Consider the following 25,097-nt stretch of genomic DNA (forward strand, 5'->3'; position numbering starts at 1 on the left):
CAATGTAAATTTGATTTAATCACTAGTATTTAAAAAGTGTTTTAATTTAATTTTAAATAATTAGTGTTCCTAAATATTCTATTAATATTAAAATAAATGGATAAGGTAATACACAGTGTTTGATGGTAATGGGTAAAAGCGTCAAGTAAAAAAGAAATGAAAAGGCAAAGGTCGAGGTAAACGAGGTGTGACAGGACGTATCTGGGATTTTGGGTTCCCCTCCAGCGTGCGCTTCTCCTCTGCAACCAACGCAAATAAATGCTCTCCCACGTGTACGCTTCAGATGACATACCCTCTGCGCACATAGACGGTTTTGATTTAAACAATTTTCACATTACTTAAACATACTGGACATCCAAGAGGGGCCCTTCCTTCGTAGGTCATAACTAAAATCATACTTGACATCACTCACTCGCTCGCTCCTCTCGAACTGAAGCGTTGACAGGGAAGAAAGAAGTTGTTGTTTCCTTTTGTTAGGTTAGGGTTTCGTTACCTTCATCCTGTACGGTCACTATCCGGTGTTCTTGTGCAAACTCTAGGGTTTTGACCTTTTTTTTCTCATAATTTCTCGTTTCAATTTCGGTTTTCATGTTCATAATGTGCAATGCTGCTTTGTTTTTAACAAATGGCTGTGTTTTGATTTTTAGGCAAAATAATTTTTCTTGTTTTTTTTTTTTCGGGGGGTTTTGTCAGTCCTCTAGCTTTTATTTTTTATTTTTTTTTAAGGTTAAAAATATATTTTCTGTTGTGATTTTGTATGTAAAAATTACAGAATCCAGCCTCAGTTTTTGATTTTTTTTATTTTAAGACATTCAATGTTGTAGAGTACCTCTTTCTCCGCTAGCCTTTTAATTATTAAATATTTTTTTCTAATTTAAAATAATTTTTTCTTTGTCATTTGTGTATTAAAAACTGGATCTATTGGTTATTTCTAATGTTTGTCTCTTGTTTTGCTGCAGAACACGGGGGGGTTAGTTTAAAGCTGAAGATTGAGTGATATAAGGTAGTTTCACTGCAGGTTGGACTTTTGAGTTTACTTGTGTCGAGTGGAACAACTTTTTGGTTATCTTGTCTGGGTTTTCTTATGTATCAATCATTTTGTGCTTGTATGGTGGTTTGTTTAGGTTTCGTAGTTATATGTTTTGGACTTACCGTGACATGCATTGTGTTCTTTTGGTCAAAAAAATAGTAACGTTCTTCCTTTTATCTTGTTAAAAACTGAGTTATCTCTTTTTGGGTTGTTTTGAGGCTTCCTCACGAAGCTGTTAAGTGACAGGGTTTTTTTTTTTTTTTTGCGTAATTCCTTCCCTGGAAATGATTTCACTGCTTATGTCTTGAAACCTGGAAATTTTTCTTCTTTTTAAGCTTGATCTGTGAGTAGAATTCTTGTCTGAGTTTACCAGCTTTGATTTTTTGGTGTAAAGAAACATGCATGCGTTCTTACTTGCTCACTGGTCAAGGAAATAGTTAACGTTTTGAAGTAGTTTCACTTTTTACTTTCATTTCCTTGCACGGGGCAGGTGGTGTTAAGTACTGCACCATAAATTTCATGGGTTAGAATTGAATACTTGTTATAAAAACACTATTCAGTTCTCTGTCTCTCTCTGTTTTTTTTTTTTCTCAATTGGTTTCCTTTGAGCTTCCTTAATTTCCTGGTACTTTCTTTAAGTTTCAGTCTTTTTTGCATCATTTCTCACTGTTAACTTTGTTTGATTTTCGGTAATTGGTCTCTAGTCTGTTTTAATATCTTAAGTCTGGCTTTTCCGAGTTGGGTTTCAATATCCTGCAACTTAACTTAATTGTGGTTATTACCGGTGTTAGCCATTTAAGAATGCACCTTGTTTGTTTACTTTACAAATTGGTTGATTACTTAGGGTTATCATTTTGTAGCATTTACTGGTTTGTGAAATTTCACAGTTTTAATTTACAGCCTGAAATGTCAAGTTGTTGGCAATATTAGCAGTTTGTGGCTGGTGTCTCGCTAAATTTGTGTCTTTGTGTTTTAGTGCAATTGGGCACTATGACTTAGTTATCACTCGCCAGGTTGAACTTTAAACTTAATGTTTCTGACTTTCTAATTTATTTTGTGTTGGTTGAATTTTAAACTTAAATGTTTCTGACTTACCAAAGTCTTATAAATGTCTCTCTCTGATGTTAAGAGCTTATTTTTTTATTGCCAAGGGTTTCAGATGCTCGCCAAAGAGTTCCTCTTTTCTGTTGGATGTTTTGCGGTTTTTAGCCATTCCTGGTGCCTGCTTATGAAGTCAAATAGCCTGTGAACCTTTTCTGATTCTGATTTGCTTCAATAACTTATTCTTAGGGTATGGATTCACTTGAGCATGATGGGAATGGGGAGGGGAATGGAGCGCATGAAGGAAATGGGGGAGCGGACGCTTTGCCACTTCCTCCTCCACCAGTAATTCCACCAGATTTTGTTCCAACACGAGTGGAACCTGAACCAGTTAAGAAAAAGGTGGCGAGGGTTCCAATATCCAGGCGCGGCCTTGGATCCAAAGGGCAAAAGATAACTCTGCTTACAAATCACTTCAAAGTTAATGTTACAAAAGTTGATGGTCACTTCTTTCATTATAGTGTAAGTACTCATTTTTTTATCTGTCTACAATTCTGAATACCTTTTCTTGCAATTTGATGAATACTAATTGCTTAAATTTTTTGTCGGTATATTTATCGTTAAACAGGTTTCCCTCTCTTATGAAGATGGTCGTCCTGTTGATGGTAAGGGCATTGGAAGACGAGTAATTGACAGGGTGCAACAGACCTATGATAATGAGTTAGCTGGAAAGGACTTTGCTTATGATGGGGAGAAGAGCTTATTTACTGTTGGTTCCCTTCCACGCAACAAGCTCGAGTTTACTGTTGTGCTGGAGGAAATTTCATCCAACAGGTAAACATGCTCATTTATGACTGACTACTTGGGTCTTTCTTTCTGTTTCTGTCTTTAAGATTTAAATCTTTGTGGAACTTTTTGTATATAGAAACAATGGAAATGGAAGTCCTGAGGGGCATGAAAGTCCTAACTCGAGTGATCGAAAGAGATTACGTCGCCCTTATCACTCCAAAACATATAAAGTGGAGATTAGTTTTGCTGCAAAAATCCCAATGCAATCTATTGCTAATGCACTCCGTGGTCAAGAATCAGAGAACTCCCAAGAAGCCTTGAGGGTTCTGGATATCATACTACGGCAGCATGCAGCTAAACAGTGAGTAAACCACACTCTTTTACTCATATTTTGTCATTTTGGCACCAGTTTTTCTTATGTGTCCAACCATGCTTGAACTGTTGCAGGGGCTGCCTCCTTGTACGGCAATCATTCTTTCACAATGATCCGAAGAACTTTGCTGATGTAGGAGGGGGTGTTCTTGGGTGTAGAGGGTTCCATACAAGCTTTAGAACCACTCAGGGAGGCTTGTCTTTGAATATTGGTTAGATGATTGACAAGTCCCAATATGTTTATATTTTTGGTCAAGTTTTATCTCTTATCGGTTGCCTTTGTTCAGATGTATCTACTACAATGATAATACAGCCTGGCCCCGTAGTGGATTTTCTAATTGCCAATCAAAACGTTAGGGATCCATATTCAATAGACTGGGCCAAGGTAATTGTCATTTTGCTGCATTTTGGTTATTTGAGCTGATTTATTCATTTTCTTGATTGATTAGAATTCTCTGCTTCTTGTCTTTTCAATAGGCTAAACGAATGCTAAAGAATTTGAGAATCAAGGTGATTCCCTCCAACCAAGAGTACAAGATAACTGGATTGAGTGAGAAACCCTGCAGAGAGCAAATGTAAACTTCCTGAGTTTAATTTTATACTCTTTTCTATGGTTATTGGTTAATATTTTTTTTATTCTTTTGTCACCCTTATTATAAAAGACTTGATTCAAAGTGGTGTTGCATGTTCTGCTGTTTGTTTTCTGTGATTGATCTAGGTTTTCACTCAAGCAGAAAAATGTGAGTAATGGGGATGGTGAAGTTCAGTCCCAGGAAATCACTGTTTATGACTACTTTGTCAATCATCGCAATATAGATTTACGATATTCAGCAGATGTTCCTTGCATCAATGTTGGGAAGCCAAAGCGCCCTACCTATATTCCTCTTGAAGTCAGTAGATGATTTATGGTTCTGTTAACTGTTTATGTACAATGATTGAATGTTGCTGTAATTATAACGAACAAGTCTTTCTTATAGAATTTTTCATCTTTTGAATGGAATTGCTGCAGCTTTGTTCTTTGGTTTCCTTACAACGTTACACAAAAGCGCTTTCCACTCTACAGAGAGCTTCGCTTGTGGAGAAATCAAGGCAGAAGCCACAAGAAAGGATGAATGCATTATCTAATGTAAGTGTGTTCATGAAGCTTGTCATTTAGACTTGCAACATTCTCTTTCAAGTTCATGTTTCTGTCATGTGTCTTTTTGATTGCAGGTTCTACGAAATAGCAAATATGATGCTGAACCAATGCTACGTTCATGTGGCATTACAATAAGTACTAATTTTGCTCAAGTGGAAGGCCGTGTTCTATCAGCCCCCCGGGTATATTTCAAATGTTTCTTTCTAGTGGATAAATCATTCTCTTGTTGCATTTGTGGTGGATATATATTGATTGTCATTGTTATTTTGAATTAGGATTTGCTCTAAGTAATATCTTTCCTTCTTTTATCAGTTAAAAGTGGGAAATGGGGAGGATTTCTTTCCTCGAAATGGGCGGTGGAATTTCAATAATAAGGTATTGCTGTTTTCTTCATGCGTGATGATGATTTGATTCTCAGTAATTCCCATTTTATTATCGAATGCTTTTCTAGAAATTAGTGGAGCCAACAAAGATAGAACGATGGGCTGTTGTGAACTTTTCTGCACGCTGTGATATTCGTAGCCTTGTTCGTGATCTGATAAAATGTGGAGATATGAAAGGAATTGTAAGTTTTGTCAGTTTATATCAATTGGTGCCAGTGTCTTGAAAAAAAACAAAAATTGACTGAAGTCCTTTTCTTTGGCTTGTTACAGAAAATAGATGCTCCATTTGATGTGTTTGAAGAGAATCCACAGTTTAGACGGGCTCCACCATTGGTTAGAGTGGAGAAGATGTTTGAGGATATTCAGTCTAAACTTCCTGGGGCCCCACAGTTCCTTCTTTGTTTGCTTCCTGAGAGGAAGAACTCTGATCTTTATGGTTGATTTTTATCGTTGGATTTGTTAAAAAAAATGTTACAGTATTTTACTGTTGGTCTAATGTATATTTTTTATTGAATCCCTAAGGTCCATGGAAACGAAAGAATCTTGCTGAATTTGGAATAGTTACTCAGTGCATTGCTCCAATGAGGGTCAATGACCAATATCTTACAAATGTTCTCCTCAAGATTAACGCAAAGGTGAGTACTATGCAGCATACCTATTTGTTATTGTACAGTTGTCCTACCTCGTAATGTACCTTTAATTGTCTTGCAGCTTGGTGGGTTAAACTCTATGTTGGCAGTTGAACATTCTCCTTCCATCCCAATTGTTTCCAAGGCTCCCACCATAATCCTTGGGATGGATGTGTCACATGGGTCTCCTGGACAGTCTGACATTCCATCAATTGCTGCGGTACTATGTTTTGACTATTTTGTGGTTCATGTGAATTCTTTATGATGTTATTGTTTTGATACTCTGGAATTTATTTTTGTTGCTTTGTTGCTGTTGGAGTTTATAGGTTGTCAGCTCCAGGAATTGGCCTCTGATTTCTCGTTACAGAGCAGCTGTTCGTACACAGTCTCCAAAGGTTGAAATGATTGATTCTTTGTTCAAAAAAGTCTCTGACACTGAAGATGAAGGCATTATGAGGTGCATTTTTTTTTTTGTTTCTATTTTTCTTGTCTGGGTGTGTGGTGATAGATATATTTTTGGAGATTATATATTGATTCTTGAAATTAAGAGTTTAAATCATATATGCTGAACGTCATTTGTTTTTTTATTTGTTGTTTCAACACTTAATAAATATAAATGTACTCTCAGATATAATATGTATAATCGTTTTTCTCTATCAGGGAGCTGCTCTTGGACTTCTACACTAGTTCAGGGAAAAGGAAACCTGATCAAATCATCATATTCAGGTATTGCTTACTTCTACATTTTGCTCTAAGGAAGAATGTTCAATGCATTTTTTGTCATTTTGATATCTCTTAATTTTATGTAAAATATAGTAGTTTTGTTAGTCCTCAGTAATATGAGGTTGGTTAAAATGCAAGCCTCTGAGACACCATATGGCATTTGTTTAATGCTGGAGCTGATCAAGTAGCTTACCATGAGTGAGGATATCTTTGTTTGTTTTGCAAAATTTTGATATGTTTGGGTTATGCCAATGTGCTTTAAGTTGTTGGGGCACTTTCTTTTTTCCTACAGAGATAAACATGAGACATGAGAATGGACATGAATGCAACCTAGGTAGGACTGTGTCAGCTCTTGGTAAACAGTGTCCAATGTCTTTTTTCTTTTTGGCACTTGATTAATTACCTGATTTGCCGTGGTTTTCCTGCTACCAATTTGCATTCATCATACTCAAATATCAGTCCACTCCACCAGCTTTTGTGTTTTTGTTCGATGACTTCTTGATGTTCTTCTATACTAGCTATGCTACAAACATTGTTCAGGTTTGAATCTGCATTACCCAGCGAAACATTATTTTTTCAGCTTGAGGCTTTCTTTTCTGACCTTTGATGGATGTTGGTATTCTTGGTTGGTTTTTCCTGCTTCCTAAAGAAAATTATTTGGCATTCAGAATTTCTCCTAGTAACCCTACTTTTTTGTCCATTTTTCTTTTAACTATTGGAGCTTGTATGATGCATCTATTTTGTCTATGCTTTAAACATTTGTTCCAGTTTGATGCTGTATTATGATGTAACCACTAATTTTTTTCTGCTGTGTGCTACTGCATATATATTCTGCAACAAAATCAGCTTTATAAATTTCAGATGTCTATTGTGCCAGTTTTTTGTCTAATATTATGTTGAATTCAGGGATGGTGTCAGTGAGTCACAGTTCAATCAAGTCTTGAACATTGAACTTGATCAGATCATAGAGGTTTATACCCAGTGCCTTTAAAATATATGTTTTACAAATTTTAAAACTTATCGTTAATCTCCTTGGAACTAAATAGACTAATAATTCCAGGCATGCAAGTTTTTGGATGAGAACTGGTGCCCCAAGTTTGTGGTGATTGTTGCACAGAAAAATCACCATACTAAGTTCTTTCAGTCTGGATCTCCTGATAATGTTCCACCTGGTATGCCTTTATAAACTCTTCACACTGGAACTCTTCTACAGCATTTGGTGTAACAATTATTGCTGCCTCACCAGGAACTGTTATAGACAACAGAGTCTGTCATCCGAAGAACAACGATTTCTATCTTTGTGCACACGCTGGAATGATTGTAAGTATTTTTCGGTTTTTAAACCTGAAGTAGTTCGATTTTTAAACAGAGTAAAATTAAGAAAGGAAGTTGTATTAGACTGGAACGGTGGTGTTACCTATGCTGTTCTTTGCCAAGTCTGTACCCTATAGTCTTCTAAATTGGTCCATTGCTTTTATGAAGTAGTGTATATGGAGTATTAAATTTTAATTACATACTGGTTTTGTTGGTGCTTTTTAGTCAATAATCATGTGTAGATATTGAACAATTTTGTTTTGCTACATTGAAAATACCATTTATACTGAAAGGTGTTTTTAATGGATTCATATTTTCTGTAAATTCGGTATATGTATGTATATATACAACACACATACTCTGATTGGTTTGTTTTTTTTATTTTATATTATGATATAAATTAACTTGTACGCATATAAGATTAATAATAACCTACAGTGTTCTAAATCATCAATATTTAAGCATAATGCATGTTAAGATTGGTTGGATTTGCCAAGATGCATTTGTGATGCATGCCAGATCTAGTCCTGATTGTCCAAAATACTTGTACACTGTGGTGGTATAAAAATAGTGTAATTGATTGTGTACAGTGGTTACATGGATCCTCATGTATTACCATCTAGGTAGCCAAACTTGTGTCTAGTCCAATGTTGAATATATAAAGTCAAAAGTATCATTTAATATTATTATCATCTCAAAAGGTTTTTGTTTACCATGCAAGCTTTTGTTAAGCAATATTTCAATGATCAGTGTAATATACTTTATTTTTCTTCAAATATTTGATGAATTGTTATCTAGTTTTTCTATTTTGTTATGTGGTTGATATTCAGGGAACTACAAGGCCAACACATTATCATGTTCTGTTAGACGAGGTGGGCTTTTCAGCTGATGATTTGCAGGAGCTTGTGCATTCTCTTTCGTATGTGTAAGTATAGTGGAATAATTGCATTGGTATGTGTCTCAATCTGTAGTAACTGTTATGATCTGCCATCTAAATTATATCTGCAAATATTTCAGGTACCAGAGAAGCACTACAGCCATTTCCGTGGGTAAGTTATTTTGTCATGATGTGGATCACTATTTTGGTTAAATTCAAGATGTGTTCTTAATATTTTTGTTCTCTAGTAACCAAGATGTGTTCTCCCTATGCAGTTGCTCCGATTTGCTATGCTCACCTGGCAGCCGCCCAGGTAGGATCGTTCGTGAAATTTGAAGACAAATCTGAGACATCTTCAAGCCATGGTGGTATGACATCTGTGGGAGCTGCTGCGGTTCCTCAACTACCTAGATTGCAGGAGAAAGTGTGCAACTCAATGTTCTTTTGTTGAGGCCTTTTGTCCTGCAGAAGAAGATAACTCAGTTTTTGTATAGACTTTTTGGTTTTACATTGGTGATGCCTTGTTTCCTTCCTGACTCTGAATTCGACTTTTGGCATTAGTGTACAAACTGGTTATGTAGTACCCAAGTAACTAACTACTTAGACTCTCTTTTGGTATTTATGCTGATATAGGCATCTGATGGCTTTGTGAAATGCATGTGTTTGCCTTGCTGCATTCAATCGTTTACTAGTCCCTTGAGCACCTAATCAAATTTTATTAAATTTATGAAAACGAACAAAGAAGCATTCTTGTAGTATATTAATTTTTACTGACAGTTGCTGAAAAGTGAAGATTTAATTAAATATGACCCTGGGAGTTTACTAGTTTTAAATTCTATTAGGGTGATGGGGAAGGTGATCAGAATGCCGCTATTGTTGATCCAGTGGTGGAGGCAAGCATGGTTTAAATTAAATAATCCAACCTCTGATGATGATTATCCCGTTAAATATGCTGGTGGAATGTCAGACCGCTCTGATCTAATGTGACATTGTTTAGAAAAATAGTGCAATCCAACATGAATGCACGAGGGTTACCTGGTTATGTCGAAGCTAAACTAAACTAAGAGCTTAAAACCATTGCCAATAAGTTGATGAGGCAAGTCAATGCTAATATCGCAAATCCTTAGGCCTACCATCGAAAATTGTGTAATGTGAACAAGGCTTTTGAGTGAGTACTAATCCTGGATCAAAATCAAAAGGGGTTGCTTCAATGTTTATAAATTATATCAGATGGGTTGTCGAAGAATCATGTGCTTAGTTCTTCGGATAATCGCCGCCCATTTTATTAATTGGAACAGCACAAATTATAGTGAAGATTGAAAACAAATGTAAATTATTTCAAAATCCTGGTATGAATCCGACAGATCAGCGCTTCAGGAATTGAAGCAAATCTGTAGGCGAGAAAATCTTCCCATCCCATTCTTTCTTTAAAAAAAAAAATATAAATATTTCTAATTCTACGTATTTATCATTCATCAACCATCACCTATAAAAATATCAAAGACAAAAATTAACAAAAAATCTGTGACAAATTAAAAATTGAATCTCTTATTGTTCATTTTCACAAGGTTCCTACAACCTTATTTTTCTTTTTTTTCTTTTTGTTTTTTTTTTTTTTTTCAGTTTTCCTTTATGTACAAGTTACAATTCGGGGGGAAGTGAACTGACCAAAAATAAAAACACAGGCACCTCTCCAAGCTTGCAGACAACCCAGAAATAACAAAATTAAAAAAGACAGGGAGCCAGAAAAGGCTCAAGCAATAGAACCATATCAAAACCTCAGAAATGAGCAGCCCTCACAAGTAAACGATCCCCCCAAAATATACAATATACAAAAAATATCCATTGGCATCGAAACCAAATATCGGCCGCTATCTCCAACTCCCTTTGTTAAGTTGTCAGGATTCATTTTCAAAATTGGGATGTCATCATTTCAATGCCACCAGTAAACAAAGTAATTACTTGAGGCTAATGGCTTTCTTCTTTCAAACTATTACTTCTTTCTTTGGCGCGAAAGTCCTCTATGCTACGATATTCTTCCCTAAGCAACCTTTCCAACTCTGGATGTTTCTTTAGGGGCTCTTTCTGCTCGCGTAGCCCTCGATAATGATGGAATGCCCTGTCATATAAATTAGAAAAACAAAGGACTCATTACAATCTATGAGCAACTAGTCCATAGAAGAAGCAAACCGTCACCGTCATGAGTGATTCTAACTGCATTCCAGCTAAATTAACAATCTATTAACACAAAGTGAATTCGAACAATAAATTAACAATGCAGAAAGAAATACCAGAATTAAGTTGGAATTTCTTTAAGACAGATTGCCAACTCCTCAGCATCTATTTCTCTTTCCAATGAAGGGATAAAAAATTACAATAGATAAAAAATAGAAAAACAAAGTTAAGACATAAAGGTCATGCATTTCTTTTGACCACATATATAGGTCTCTTTATGTACCTATAAAGGTCAAGAGACTTATTGAAAAGCTTGCATTCCACAATGCACTTGTGACTCCCTGTACAATAATTTCTTTTTTTTTTTTTTAAATATTCGTGAGACAAATTTGCCTTTGTATGACTCGGTAGAATCTAACCAACACAGCTGAATAATGCTATTCTCACATTAGGAGATCCCGCATCCCAAACTTAAGCCCAAAGTATGGGAACTTACTGTTTACATGCAGCAAATATTCAATGGAAACATATGATATTGATCCTCACACCAATGAATGATGATTATGGGGACCTATATGGGTGCCATTACACCAAAATCCTATCATTAAGCATTGAATGATGATTAGGGGATCAATTTGGTGTTGATCACATGACCATGGGACTTTCAATCATTGCGAATTAGAAAAGAACCCAGTCATACTTCTAAAATAAGAAGGCAATAAAAGAAATCAACTAACAAACTTCAAAATATGAATAGAAAAAGTAATTATCATGTTTGGACCAAAGACAATCAGAACTGCCAAAGTCCAAAGTATAATTGATAAGAATAGCAGATGGAAAAACAAGTAGATTATATAGAAACAAGAGAAAATAGATAAAGATTCATGAAATAGAGAAATCAAATGCGAAATAACGCATACAACTCAAAACAAACTAAAATTCTAAAAAATACTTTGATAAATAAATCCCTACTACTAATTAAAGCAAAGACTAACATAACCTTAGATTAATCCTACTCTTCCTACATCAATAACCCAATCACATTTAATTTTCTTTTTCTTTTCTTTGTTTGCATTTTTTAAGCCAACCAAGGCCATGATAAAATAAATGAATGTGCAAATAGTTGATGAAACATCTTAGAAAAACTTGGTTGAGGTTGAAGAAATGCATCCTTTCATTTGAGAAGGCAAAAAGCAATTATTAAGTTGGGACCGGTGACACAATGAGGCATGTGGTTGAGGTAATGATGCAGGCTACACGAAACTAACTGAAGAGCACTGTCAAAGATAAGTGTCAAATCTGTATTAAGGTACATGCCACTATACTATTGGCTAGATGGTATTGCATCCTACTTTTAGGTTCATTTTCCGTTTTATTAGGCTATTTATTATATTCTGACTTCTCTTAAGTTCTATTAATTAAAAATAATTTCTTGAGTTTTGGATTTTCTGAAACAGAATGTGGTAACGCTGCATGAGTCTTAAAACAGAATGACACACTTCCAATTTCAGTCATTTAATCAATCTTCCACAGTAATTATGTAATCTATCCGAAGTTTTCACCCACTTATAAGCCCCTAACACTGAAAGATTTAAAGGTCACATATATCATACATCAGGTAATTTTTAGATCCATAATGTATCAATTGCAAATGCAATGCTAACTTCCTTATCTATAGAAATCTATGATCATCATTGTCACAAATTTAATCCTGGAACACATTCCAACACCATCAATTTTTATAATGTTATCCTGTCAAAAAGGCCCCCATGGAGGGGTAGTACAGAACAGTGATTTCTAAAGATGCTATAATCTGGTGGTGTTTTTTATATATTGATTTGTTAACATATAGCTTCGCTTGGAAAGGTAAGGAAAACACTTTCAAATGTGAGTCAGTCCTTGTAAATTGTTCTGCCAGAAGCAGATCAGGATCTTACTTCTATCATACATCAAAGCATACTACATCTGCCAAAGCATCTTTTGAAATTCCAAAATGTGAATGCACAAGATCAATGAAAAGTAAACAATATATCATTCACCAGGCTCCTTCATAAAAAATCCTGTGTCCTAGTCTGAAATACTACCAACAGAAAAAAGTTACTTTAAAAATGCTCCCACCCAGTTTCCTCACAATTTAAAACCCTGCTGTTTTTATCTATTCTATGTGAACTTTAAAGACCTAAAAGACTACAATCATGGAGCAGTTTCAATCACTTCCCCAATATTTTCCAAACTTTCCAAACAACTTAATTCACAGAGGAAGTTGACTCCAACCTTCATCTGATTCTCAAAACTACAAGAAACGTTTTCCTTGCGACAATTATCACATCCAGTCCCAGGAGCCTTATTTATCCCATCACAAATTTCTCTAATGTCGGAAATCATTCTAGTCTTCAAATTTGTCATTAGGATATTGTTCCATCAAAACAAATATAGATTAAATAATTTAGCCTAAGCAATTAACAAACTTAATATTATAATTCATTTTGATACACAACTTGCATTCTTGTTCCACAATGGCTTGGCTGTTTCCTAATTTATTTATTTCCACATATTAGCAAATTCTCATCCAATAGTTCTAAAAGCTATTATTTATATTCTATTCACAATATGAAGTAAAGCAAAAAGAAATAGTTCTTCATTATGAAGCATAAAAAATAAATAATTAGCCAATTATGCAAGCTTTATTAGGAATTTGAACTGTCAACATCTAAATTAGCATTGTAAGTTTAAAAAAAAAAAAAAAAATGAGAACAAAAGAGATACCAGTATTTTTCAAGGCCATAAAGATTGCCTCTATGGTAGAAGTCTAGAGTCAGCTGTTCAAAGTCGTTATAAAGGTCCTCTCTGAACTCTTTTTCCAAACCATAACTGAAAGGGAAAAGAATCTGGATTAAATAAAACACATTATGCCATTATGCATGTAACAGTGAAAAGTATTTTAAAAAAAAAAAGAACAAAAAAGAAAAAGGCAAGCCAAGAACTTGAAAGGTGGCTTCAAACTCTCTAAGATAATGAGAAAACAAAAGGAGCATAATTTACGAGCGTTACCTATAAAACCTGAAAAGACACTCTATCCCATAATTATAATTAGAAGCTGCATCTTCGAGAGCGAACTTCTGAAACTCATTGTACATTGAAGGGATGAACATGTCTCTAATGAAATATGACCAAAACCTGTACAGTGTATTCATTTCCTACATATAAAAAGACAGAAGGGCATATTTCAATAGTATATAAAGTGAACAAATGTAGATAGAGATAACAGACATTATTGAGCTTTATATTTTAAAAAAAATAAGACACCAAAATACTCAGACAATTTTATGTCCTTGCATATACATGTAAACATAAGGACAAATGTTTTGAATTTTCAACTTCTAAAGCATAGCTTGTAAAAGCGAGGTGAGCAGCCAGATTAAAATAAAAACAGACTGATTTTAAGAGCTACAGCAAATCATAGATGATCAGACACTAATAAACCAATAATTGCAACACCAAATCTGCTACCCATCCTGTAGCTAAATGACTGAATTGATTTTCATTTAATATTATTTTTACCACCTCAAATATGCGCAAGGAAACAGGGTTATTCTTTGTGTTTATAAAATCACAAGAATGGATAAGGAAAATAAAGAAAGAGAGATGACCATGCATTTCTTATGTTACTGAAAAGGAAAATAATCACAAGATGAGTAAGCCTTGTAAGATTCTGAATTAGAATAAGCATTCTATAAGAAAATTGCATCATATAGACTTCTCGACCCATAAAAACAATGAAACTTATGCAACTCAGAATTACTTTTTCCATTTTTCTGAAACATCGTTAGAACATCTAATCAGAAAGTTTAGAGACGACGCCCACCTCACTGCAGCCAACTCCCAACTTCTTCCTCTCATTTAAGCACCGCTTACGAAACTTCAAGTACCTTCAGATAATAACAACCAGATCAGACAATCTTCATATACACACATAAAAATAAATAAAATCAATCACCATCTCCTTACTTCTGCTGTTTGAAGCCATTTTCTTCTAACAGCTGATGACTTGGATGCTGGAATGGAGGAAATGATTTCGGCATGGAACCCACAGGTGGACTACTGCCAGAGAGAAACCCATGTGGTGATACGCTCAATTTTGAAGGCCTTAGGCTGTAAGATTTAATTTGTAGTGTATTAGCTTAGTCGACCCTAAAAATATTACATCAGCTAAGACGTCATCTGGACAACAGCATATTGGATGGAATATTTTTGCATTTGAATAATTATTGCCCTCAAAAGCAAGTAATAGCAATAATATTATGCTAGCCAAAAGTCTTTTAGTTGTATAAATAATCTACAATGTCAAATGACAAGCAACAGTCACTTTCAACTGACCCATGATTTTCTGGAGGTGTTGAACCAAAGAAATATCCAACTGAATTACTTGGTGGGCTCTCTGATACAATTCCAAGAGAATTCCGACCAGTTCCGTGATTCCTAAAGTTGCTGGAGAAAAATCGCTGCTTGTGGGAAGCTTGCTGCCTGTGAAAACCTTTATTTTGCTTACGGCGGGAACTGGCACTTCCAGACTCTTCATGACCACTGCTTGCAGCAGAATTGTCACCTGCTTTTGAATTTGACATTCCTGGAGCACAAACTGAAGGCCTGGGGTTTCCATCTTTGTTCTCAAAACTTGAGTTATTCTTCCTATGATATAATCTCTTAGTTTTAAGCTCCTGCCCATGGTGATTATGTTAAAATAATTAAATATGGTTAAGAAACTTCAAAGGGAAGTGAATGTGAACAGTGCAAAACTTGAGCTTGTAATAAAAGAAAAACCAACAGACAATAGGCATCTCAACCTGCTCATAGAAATAAAGACCATCGTTTATTGCAGAAGCAAGCTCATTAGAAATGGATTTTAATCCTTCGTCATCAGTTTTAGATCCTTCAACTGTCCAACTATTCTGCATAGCAGACACAGAAGAGTGAGCCAACAAACCTTTAACAAATTTAAAAGAGGAAGTTCAAACTACATTTTTCTTAGGCTGCTAAAGCAAGCTTCTTTTAAGAATATAAGGGCTTGTTTAGTATCTTCTTTTGAATTTGTTAACAAAAAATAAAAACCAGATTTGCATTTTCAAAATTCAGGAATGCCTATCTTTTTCTTAAAATAAAATCAGACATAAATTTGTTAAAACAGATAATGTAATGCCTTATTAATAATTTCAAACTTCCATTTAGAAGTGTAAAATTAGCACACTTATTAAAAGTGCTTTAAGTTTTTGACAAGTAAATCTTTGAAAACAATTAAAACAACTCAAAACTTATACTTGCTAATAAAGGATTATACTGATTACTTATGCTGATAGAGAAGGAACTATTACAAAAATGTACTTTTATCATAATTATAAACCAAATTTCTGAATTCCCATCTGCACGAGTAAGAAAATGGTCATTCTATACTTTCAAAACAGCTTCTGAAATAGTTACTATTTAACACGTTTTAGTTCAGAAAACTCAATTATTTTTTGGAAAATGATTACCAAACGCCTCTAAAAAATTTCTAATGAAAAGCATAACTTTTTTTCTTAGCGCCTTTCAAGTTCCTCTTGATGTAATAATGGATGGTAATATCTTTCAGTTACAGGCTGACACAGAATGCAATCCTTTACACCATGAAATACTTAAATTAATACAGAGGAATCAAGCAATTGTCCGTGACACACGTGTATTCTCTCTTTTACAGGAAAGAGAAATGCAGAACTCTTTCAAGTTCATAAGAACAAGGAAGATTTACCAAAAAAAAAAAGTAAACAAAAAGTGTAAAAAAAAAAAAATGAACCTCTCAAGTATCTTCTTCCTATTAGCTAACAAACGAAAATGCTTAAAAGCTTTTTACATGACTAAAGATGATGACAACATTCTCAAGAGACTGAATCCAGAGTGCCGAAAACTTTCAACTCCATAATTGAAACCATCAAATAGGTGGGGATCAGAGACTAAATTAAAAGGATCTCTGCATGAAATTGACACTGGGACTGAATATTCACAGGGGAAAAAATGATCTAGCAAAGTCTGCCTGGTGCTCAAGAGGTCGATAAAGTTATAGCTCCCTATCCTACCAATATGACAAACTTTATGATGTGTGAAGAATGCACTTTCTCTTCCTCACTCTCAATGATCAAGGACACAAGTCCTATGTAGCAATCAATTTAAGTGTAAAAAAAATAAAATAATAATAATATCTAATGCACACTTATAGCAATATATATATAACAGTATAGTACATGCAAGCATGCATCCACTTGATGCTTGTAGCTTCCTACACCATATATGTTCTAAGAATTTCGACATAGTATAGATCAAAATAAACAGAATCAATTGACAGCATTATGATAACCATTTTTAAAGAATAGCATAGCAAGAGGTTTCAATCTCACAAAGAGCCAAAAAAAAAAAGGCTGGGTGCTGAACAGCCATACCTGTGTGACAATTACAAGTCTCTGAACATCATGATCATTGACAACAATCTCATCATCTTCATCATCAATCCTGAGGAAAAAACAAGCCGTTCAGAAATTCAAGAATACAGACAGCTTTTACAGAACCATTACTTAGAAAGCACATGAACAGTAGCTGAGCAACAGCAGGAAATATGTACCCCATATTAAAGTTGAAATTGAATCAGCCAAACAGTATTAAAAAAGTTGTAATATCAAGAGTGCTGTTAAATATTATTTTTAAAGAAGCTCCTATGAGCAATTAAGGTAATAGTCTTAATAGCAAACTTATGCTAACAAAGAATTAACATTTTCAAAAATATACTTTTAACAGAAACGGAAACTAAATTTATAAATGAAATGCCTGGATATATCTATAAAAAGTAACACAAGAACATAGGAAATTTAACACAAGAAAACCTCTTTAATCTTCATAAACTTTACTAGCACAACAACATGTTCTGAGGCTTTAAACCACCCTGAACACCTTCATCTATACTTTTCAGGGACCAGACTCATTTCCTAGCATCTCTACCGGGATTTCAGTATTCTTATCTTTTCCCTATATTCTGCTCAACTGGGATGGTTGTAACCTAAACACATTTTTTGGGGTTTTCACAGCAGAGACTAATTTTATGTCTATTATAATTAGATAGTCAAAGATCACTAAACATGGTTGTACACGTTTTTCCCCACAAGGGTTGGCAAACCTCAAGCCCAGGTTTAGGCCTGCATTCTTGTACCCTAGTCCTAGCCACCCCAGTCCTAGACAAGGGTTATTTTAACTAAATTATGGAAGTATTTTTTCAAAATCATTGATTATAAAATACAATAATTATTTAACATTAAAGTATTAATTATTGTTTGAGAATTAAATAAAATATTATGTATAAGTATTATTTTATATAACATATAATATATTCATATATCATTTTATATTATAAACCCAGGCCAGGGCTGTGCTTTTTAGCCTATGGTAAGGCCTGGAGTGTTTTAGGCATCCATTAAATGGAACCAATAATAACCAATAATTATTAAGATTTATTACAGTACATCAATGTGTAAAATTTATTTAGTTACCAAACTTTTGAACCATCAATGACTTAGATAACTTGATCAAAAACATTAAAAACTCTTTCTATTAAAAAATAGTACCAAATCGCAAGCTATTTATTGCAAATTTTAATCAAAACAAGAGTAATTTATTATTTAATTTATGAAGTATCATTTACATGTCAAAATGAGTGTTATTCAGTACAAATGACATGTAATGGACGTACCTTTAAACTAGTTAAATCCAAGTCCAACAATTTTCAATCTACTTTCTCAATAATTAACCAACCTAGCACAAAAGAGAATTGGGATTTAAAAGAAAAGCAATAGAAAACCAAGCATGCAGTACCTTCTGCCTCTGTTAAGCTCATCCTTTTTCGTTGTTTTCTGCTCAATCTCTAGCTCTTCATCAAGCATAAATGTGTTTGCAAAATCATTTGACAGGTCATTAAGATGCTGTACAGCCATATTTGAAGTGGACTCCATGCTTTCAGTCTTGTGGTCATCAAATCTTGCAGGCTCATCTCTTTGTAACTCATTTTGGCAGGAGCTATTGTCACTGTTCTCAATGCCTGACAACTTGTCTGAATCAACAATTGATGTTGTCAACACACCATTTTCAGCACAGAATGCTTGTTTTCCGCCATCAATAACAAACTCACCGCTCTGTTCAGTGTTACTGTGATGTGTTATATCTGCACTATCCCTATTGGACCGTATTTCAGTATTTTCTTCAGAGGTTTCCCTTTTATTATCTTCATTTGTATCACCCTTCTCAATCGAATCAATAGAGTTGTCTAACTGTTGGCTTGGGGGGGTCTGCTTAAGTTCAGCAGAGGCTGGAATCCACTTGGACCATTCATCACGTCTTCGAATCATATTACCCTAGATAAATAACACCATAAGAAGGAGGTAAAAAAAAAAAAAAGAATAACAAAAATAAAGCCACCAAATATCTGTCCATATTACAGGCCCATCATACACTAGTATAAAGATTAATACAGTGCCTAAATTAAGCAGGATTTTCATATGTAGTTTTCCCCTTCCGAAAAAATAAATTTGAGAATTCTACAAGTTCAGAAAAACAACNCTTATAGCAATATATATGTAACAGTATAGTACATGCAAGCATGCATCCACTTGATGCTTGTAGCTTCCTACACCATATATGTTCTAAGAATTTTCAACATAGTATAGATCAAAATAAACAGAATCAATTGACAGCATTATGATAACCATTTTTAAAGAATGGCATAGCAAGAGGTTTCAATCTCACAAAGAGCCAAAAAAAAAAAGGCTGGGTGCTGAACAGCCATACCTGTGTGACAATTACAAGTCTCTGAACATCATGATCATTGACAACAATCTCATCATCTTCATCATCAATCCTGAGGAAAAAGCAAGCCGTTCAGAAATTCAAGAATACAGACAGCTTTTACAGAACCATTACTTAGAAAGCACATGAACAGTAGCTGAGCAACAGCAAGAAATATGTACCCCATATTAAAGTTGAAATTGAATCAGCCAAACAGTATTAAAAAAGTTGTAATATCAAGAGTGCTGTTAAATATTATTTTTAAAGGAGCTCCTACGAGCAATTAAGGTAATAGTCTAAATAGCAAACTTATGCTAACAAAGAATTAACATTTTCAAAAATATACTTTTAACAGAAATGGAAACTAAATTTATAAATGAAATGCCTGGATATATCTATAAAAAGTAACACAAGAACATAGGAAATTTAACACAAGAAAACCTCGTTAATCTTCATAAACTTTACTAGCACAACAACATGTTCTGAGGCTTTAAACCACCCTGAACACCTTCATCTATACTTTTCAGGGACCAGACTCATTTCCTAGCATCTCTATGGGAATTTCAGTGTTCTTATCTTTTCCCTATATTCTGCTCAACTGGGACGGTTGTAACCTAAACGCATTTTTTGGGGTTTTCACAGCAGAGACTAATTTTATGTCTATTATAATTAGATAGTCAAAGATCACTAAACATGGTTGTACACGTTTTTCCCCACAAGGGTTGGCAAACCTCAAGCCCAGGTTTAGGCCTGCATTCTTGTACCCTAGTCCTAGCCACCCCAGTCCTAGACAAGGGTTATTTTAACTAAATTATGGAAGTATTTTTTCAAAATCATTGATTATAAAATACAATAATTATTTAACATTAAAGTATTAATTATTGTTTGAGAATTAAATAAAATATTATGTATAAGTATTATTTTATATAACATATAATATATTCATATATCATTTTATATTATAAACCCAGGCCAGGGCTGTGCTTTTTAGCCTATGGTAAGGCCTGGAGTGTTTTAGGCATCCATTAAATGGAACCAATAATAACCAATAATTATTAAGATTTATTACAGTACATCAATGTGTAAAATTTATTTAGTTACCAAACTTTTGAACCATCAATGACTTAGATAACTTGATCAAAAACATTAAAAACTCTTTCTATTAAAAAATAGTACCAAATCGCAAGCTATTTATTGCAAATTTTAATCAAAACAAGAGTAATTTATTATTTAATTTATGATGTATCATTTACATGTCAAAATAAGTGTTATTCAGTACAAATGACATGTAATGGACATACCTTTAAACTAGTTAAATCCAAGTTCAACAATTTTCAATCTACTTTCTCAATAATTAACCAACCTAGCACAAAAGAGAATTGGGATTTAAAAGAAAAGCAATAGAAAATCAAGCATGCAGTACCTTCTGCCTCTGTTAAGCTCATCCTTTTTTGTTGTTTTCTGCTCAATCTCTAGCTCTTCATCAAGCATAAATGTGTTTGCAAAATCATTTGACAGGTCATTAAGATGCTGTACAGCCATATTGGAAGTGGACTCCATGCTTTCAGTCTTGTGGTCATCAAATCTTGCAGGCTCATCTCTTTGTAACTCGTTTTGGCAGGAGCTATTGTCACTGTTCTCAATGCCTGACAACTTGTCTGAATCAACAATTGATGTTGTCAACACACCATTTTCAGCACAGAATGCTTGTTTTCCGCCATCAATAACAAACTCACCGCTCTGTTCAGTGTTACTGTGATGTGTTATATCTGCACTATCCCTATTGGACCGTATTTCAGTATTTTCTTCAGAGGTTTCCCTTTTATTATCTTCATTTGTATCACCCTTCTCAATCGAATCAATAGAGTTGTCTAACTGTTGGCTTGGGGGGGTCTGCTTAAGTTCAGCAGAGGCTGGAATCCACTTGGACCATTCATCACGTCTTCGAATCATATTACCCTAGATAAATAACACCATAAGAAGGAGGTAAAAAAAAAAAAAAGAATAACAAAAATAAAGCCACCAAATATATGTCCATATTACAGGCCCATCATACACTAGTATAAAGATTAATACGGTGCCTAAATTAAGCAGGATTTTCATATGTAGTTTTCCCCTTCCGAAAAAATAAATTTGAGAATTCTACAAGTTCAGAAAAACAACAGCAATCGAAAATGCAATACTTTTTCTTATACAAATCAGTTGCCAGTCAGGCAATTTAAACAATTTGCATTCATGACAAACAAAGAATCAAAAGAAACAAGAGAAAAGTAGCACTTGAACATCATACTTCCTTAAGCTTCAGGATTTATCACCACAAATTTATATATGAGGGAAAATCTGTATATAGTGCAGACACAGCAAATATATCATAGTGAAAAACCTAACCTGCACTTCTACAGTACTAGAACTGTGCATTGCATCAAGTATAAACGGTATATCTGTACTCATTCTCTTTACCTGCAACACAAATATGAAAATATCACAATTAAATGAAATTTTAAATCTCATTACCTACAACCCAAAAATGAAAATATCACAATTACATGATTTAGGATATGCACATATAAGAGATCGCATGCAAATATACAAATTATAATAACATGCAGCATTGGTTGCTTAAAACATACCCTTTTAAATTCGGCAATAGTGGATATCGGAACCCATCCTTGGGCATCCATCAAGGAAATTAGGTAATGGTCATTCTGAAGATTCTCATCACTGGCAAAAAGAAGGCATGTCACCAAGTCAACAGCGAACAAAGTCATGTTATATTATAAGCAGATAATTCTACAGTTTCTTTTAGCAATTTTTCTTGTCCTGTTGGATGGCCCAGTTTTGTTTTAAACTGAATAACTAATACAGATTTGTTTTAAACAGAATATCTAATGCAAAGCAGTTGAATGATCTATCAAATGGCAGTCAAAATGATCAATGTTCTTAAATCATCAAGTCATCAATCAAAACTATAACACATAACAATATATCAATCACTACCTGAAGTAATAATCAATTTGTTTTACAATGCTAGCCCTCAACGCCAGTGTCTCTGGAGGTAGCATAGGAGTGCCTGGAGGTATAGGATATCGAACAAAGTGGGGAGGATGAGGTCCCCTAACAGAGCCTGGAGGTGCTACAGACACATAGCAAACTGCAGGTCCTGTGGTAACCAATTAACAAGTAATTAGTAATACTATACTATCAAAAGCCCCAAGATTTTAAAAACAATTAAGTCAAATTAAAAAATTCTCAGCAATACTATTGCTAACAAGCACTCTTAGGTTTATAAAATCAATTAAGTCAATCTTGCTTACATTAATGAGTGTGTTACTGTTTCACTTTATTTGAACTAGTTATCTAAGAACTAACACTTTCAAATATTTAATCTTTTATTTTCATTGTAATATAAACAAACTTTAAGAACTAACACTTTCACATATTTAATCTTTTATTTTCATTGTAATATAAACACTTTAAGAACTAGCAGTTTCACACATATAATATTCTATTTTCATTGTAATAAAACCAAACTTTGAGAACTAACACTTTCACGTGTTTAACCTTTTATTTTCATTGTAATAAAAACAAACTTCAACTATTGGAAATTCTTGTTTGAATTCAGTTTCAAGCCATCATTTATTCTATTTTTATTGATAGATTATTTATTATCTGTTGTTCTACATTTAGCGTTTGCTTTTACTTCACAACTTTCAATAAAATCAAAATTTGTTGATCTGAAAGGCATAATATGTATAATTATTTGCTTTTATATTTCATATTTCAATGTTGTTTATTTGAAAAACAAAAGTAGATACACCACAATTGAAAATGCAGAATATATTACGCAGGATACCCAAGTATTACCAGTAAAGCTTGGACCAACCATATATCCAGGACCCGGAGTATGACCCAAAAAAGCAGTCCTTACTAAAGGCCGGGTTCCAATAGGAATACTGTCACGGGGATTAAACGGTCTGGGATGATGCCAAGCAGGTTCTTGCATATTAGGAGGTCTTCTACTAGAGAAATTCAGATTAACATTGACACCAGAAGCATTGGGATCTCCTCCTCCTCGCGGAGGAGGAGGCGGCTGAACATTCCGGACAGCATCAACAGCATGAACGGCTGGGGGAACAAAACCTGTCTGATTTTCAACAGCTGGAAAGTGTCCAGGGTAGGGCTGGTAAGCCGCATAGCCAATGTGCGGCGGAGGCACCATAGCATGAAACATAGGAGCTGGCTGATGGTAAGATAGAGGTACAGGAAACGGTGGCGCAGTATTTGGATTACGCTTGGACCCTGACTTCTGATTACGCATATGTGAATGTTTATGTGACGGATTAGGATTAGGATTAGGATTTCCAGAACCGTGAGTCTTCTGTTGCACAGAAGCTCCCTGAATCACCTCAAAAACAATTAAATTCACAATAAGCACACAATTAAAAAAAAAAAAAAAAACACTGAGGATCGAATAAAACGAGAAAAGAGAAAGACCTGGACAAGTGGCGGATCAGAGGGTTTAGAGGGGCGTTGTTGAGCGTCGGCGAGAGCGGGCCAACAGTCGGCACTGATGACGGGAGCAGCATCCATGATTACAGGAGTCGTCTTCCATGGAGACTTGGGCCCACTCACCGTCTCCTTCTGATGATCATCTCCTCCTTCATTATCGGCCATCACCATAATAATACTCTATAATAATGAATTTATTTACTAATCCAAGTACAAATAGAGTGTTGAGAGATTAGGGTTTACTTAGAAAGAAAGAGATTGATGGTGTGGAAAAGGGAGAGGAGGACCACAGCAGAGCTCAAGAGAAACGTGTAAGAGAGAGTGTGCTTGTGTAGGCGAAAGAAAACAGGGGTGTTTTTATATGTGGGAAGGAGAAAGACGGGAGTGAAGTGAAGAGTGAAATAGAAATGGCAGTGGGTTTGTGTTCAGGTAGAGGTAGGAGTTGTAAGTGGAGTCATTCTGCTTCTACTACTTACTCTGAGAGAAATGTAAAACCCTAAAATTTTATTAATGCATAATATATGACTATTCCTTCTGGCCCACTTACCATTTAAATTACTCTTCGGCCCGGCCCGGCCCGGAAACTTCTTTCTCTTTGTCTTAGCATTGGGTAATGAATCTTAAATGAAAAAGTATCCCTAGGTTTTGAGAAAGTATTAATAGAAAAAGTTATCATTTACCCCATTTAATAGAAAAAAATATATTACTTTATGGATTGGAGAACGAAAATGTTATTATATTGTTTATTTACAATAAGGAATGAATAAAATTTATGGTTTTTGAACAAAAACACACTTTAAGTTTATATATATATATAATGGAACCAATTAAAAATTAATTAGATAAAAATCATACCATAATTTAAATCATTTCTTAAATTTTAAATTAAAATTAGATATTGTATGTAGATTAATTTTATTTAATTGATATACAATTATTCTTTTTTCATTTGAATAAAAAACTTCAAAACTAAAAAAAAAAAAAAAAATTACAACGTCGCGGTTAATTGTCATGATTGCAAACTTGCAATGATACGGCGGAACAATAATTTGATTTTTTTATAAAATAATTACTAAATTATAAAATAATTAAAATTTAAATAAACTACTTCAGAAGTAAAATAAGAAAAAACTGAATCAAACGGAAAATTGACATTTCTCCCCAAAATGGCCCCTATTCCGCACCTTTAAAAGAAGGATTCCTTAGAATCTCTTTCATCTGTTAAACCAAGTCTCTCATTCCTCTTCACTCGTTCATTTCCCTT

At 34.3% G+C, this 25,097-nt stretch overlaps 2 protein-coding genes across 4 annotated transcripts; one reads left to right on the top strand and one right to left on the bottom strand.

Annotated features, from left to right (window-relative positions):
* The first annotated feature begins 327 nt into the window (after nucleotides 1–327).
* On the top strand, nucleotides 328–8,885 carry LOC116126885 (protein argonaute 4-like). 2 transcript variants are annotated; one of them, XM_031412562.1, is made up of 24 exons: nucleotides 328–477; nucleotides 960–1,018; nucleotides 2,321–2,593; nucleotides 2,700–2,905; nucleotides 2,997–3,221; nucleotides 3,308–3,444; nucleotides 3,520–3,617; nucleotides 3,710–3,807; nucleotides 3,951–4,122; nucleotides 4,242–4,358; nucleotides 4,445–4,552; nucleotides 4,683–4,745; nucleotides 4,822–4,935; nucleotides 5,024–5,189; nucleotides 5,276–5,388; nucleotides 5,465–5,602; nucleotides 5,709–5,839; nucleotides 6,043–6,108; nucleotides 7,012–7,075; nucleotides 7,166–7,277; nucleotides 7,352–7,425; nucleotides 8,250–8,344; nucleotides 8,437–8,468; nucleotides 8,572–8,885. In XM_031412562.1, the coding sequence occupies exons 3-24, from the start codon at nucleotides 2,324–2,326 to the stop codon at nucleotides 8,745–8,747; spliced, it is 2,775 nt and encodes a 924-aa protein (XP_031268422.1). In that variant the 5' UTR covers nucleotides 328–477; nucleotides 960–1,018; nucleotides 2,321–2,323; the 3' UTR covers nucleotides 8,748–8,885. The 2 variants fall into 2 exon arrangements, with proteins under 2 accessions (XP_031268422.1, XP_031268421.1); XM_031412561.1 differs by having other exon boundaries at nucleotides 960–1,003.
* A 934-nt stretch (nucleotides 8,886–9,819) lies between these two features.
* LOC116126886 (la-related protein 1A) lies at nucleotides 9,820–24,291 on the bottom strand. Of its 2 annotated transcripts, XM_031412564.1 has the most exons (15): nucleotides 23,819–24,291; nucleotides 23,189–23,720; nucleotides 22,322–22,484; nucleotides 21,955–22,045; nucleotides 21,713–21,784; nucleotides 21,061–21,283; nucleotides 20,748–20,982; nucleotides 19,328–19,397; nucleotides 15,316–15,420; nucleotides 14,849–15,189; nucleotides 14,480–14,623; nucleotides 14,337–14,400; nucleotides 13,523–13,668; nucleotides 13,238–13,342; nucleotides 9,820–10,415 (listed from the first exon to the last, which is right to left on the bottom strand). In XM_031412564.1, the coding sequence occupies exons 1-15, from the start codon at nucleotides 24,002–24,004 to the stop codon at nucleotides 10,265–10,267; spliced, it is 2,628 nt and encodes an 875-aa protein (XP_031268424.1). In that variant the 5' UTR covers nucleotides 24,005–24,291; the 3' UTR covers nucleotides 9,820–10,264. The 2 variants fall into 2 exon arrangements, with proteins under 2 accessions (XP_031268424.1, XP_031268423.1); XM_031412563.1 differs by having other exon boundaries at nucleotides 20,748–21,283.
* Between the last annotated feature and the right edge of the window lie 806 nt (nucleotides 24,292–25,097).

The sequence above is a fragment of the Pistacia vera genome, unplaced genomic scaffold (genome assembly GCF_008641045.1).
Source record: "Pistacia vera cultivar Batoury unplaced genomic scaffold, PisVer_v2 Contig185, whole genome shotgun sequence".
Classification (NCBI taxonomy): domain Eukaryota; kingdom Viridiplantae; phylum Streptophyta; class Magnoliopsida; order Sapindales; family Anacardiaceae; genus Pistacia; species Pistacia vera.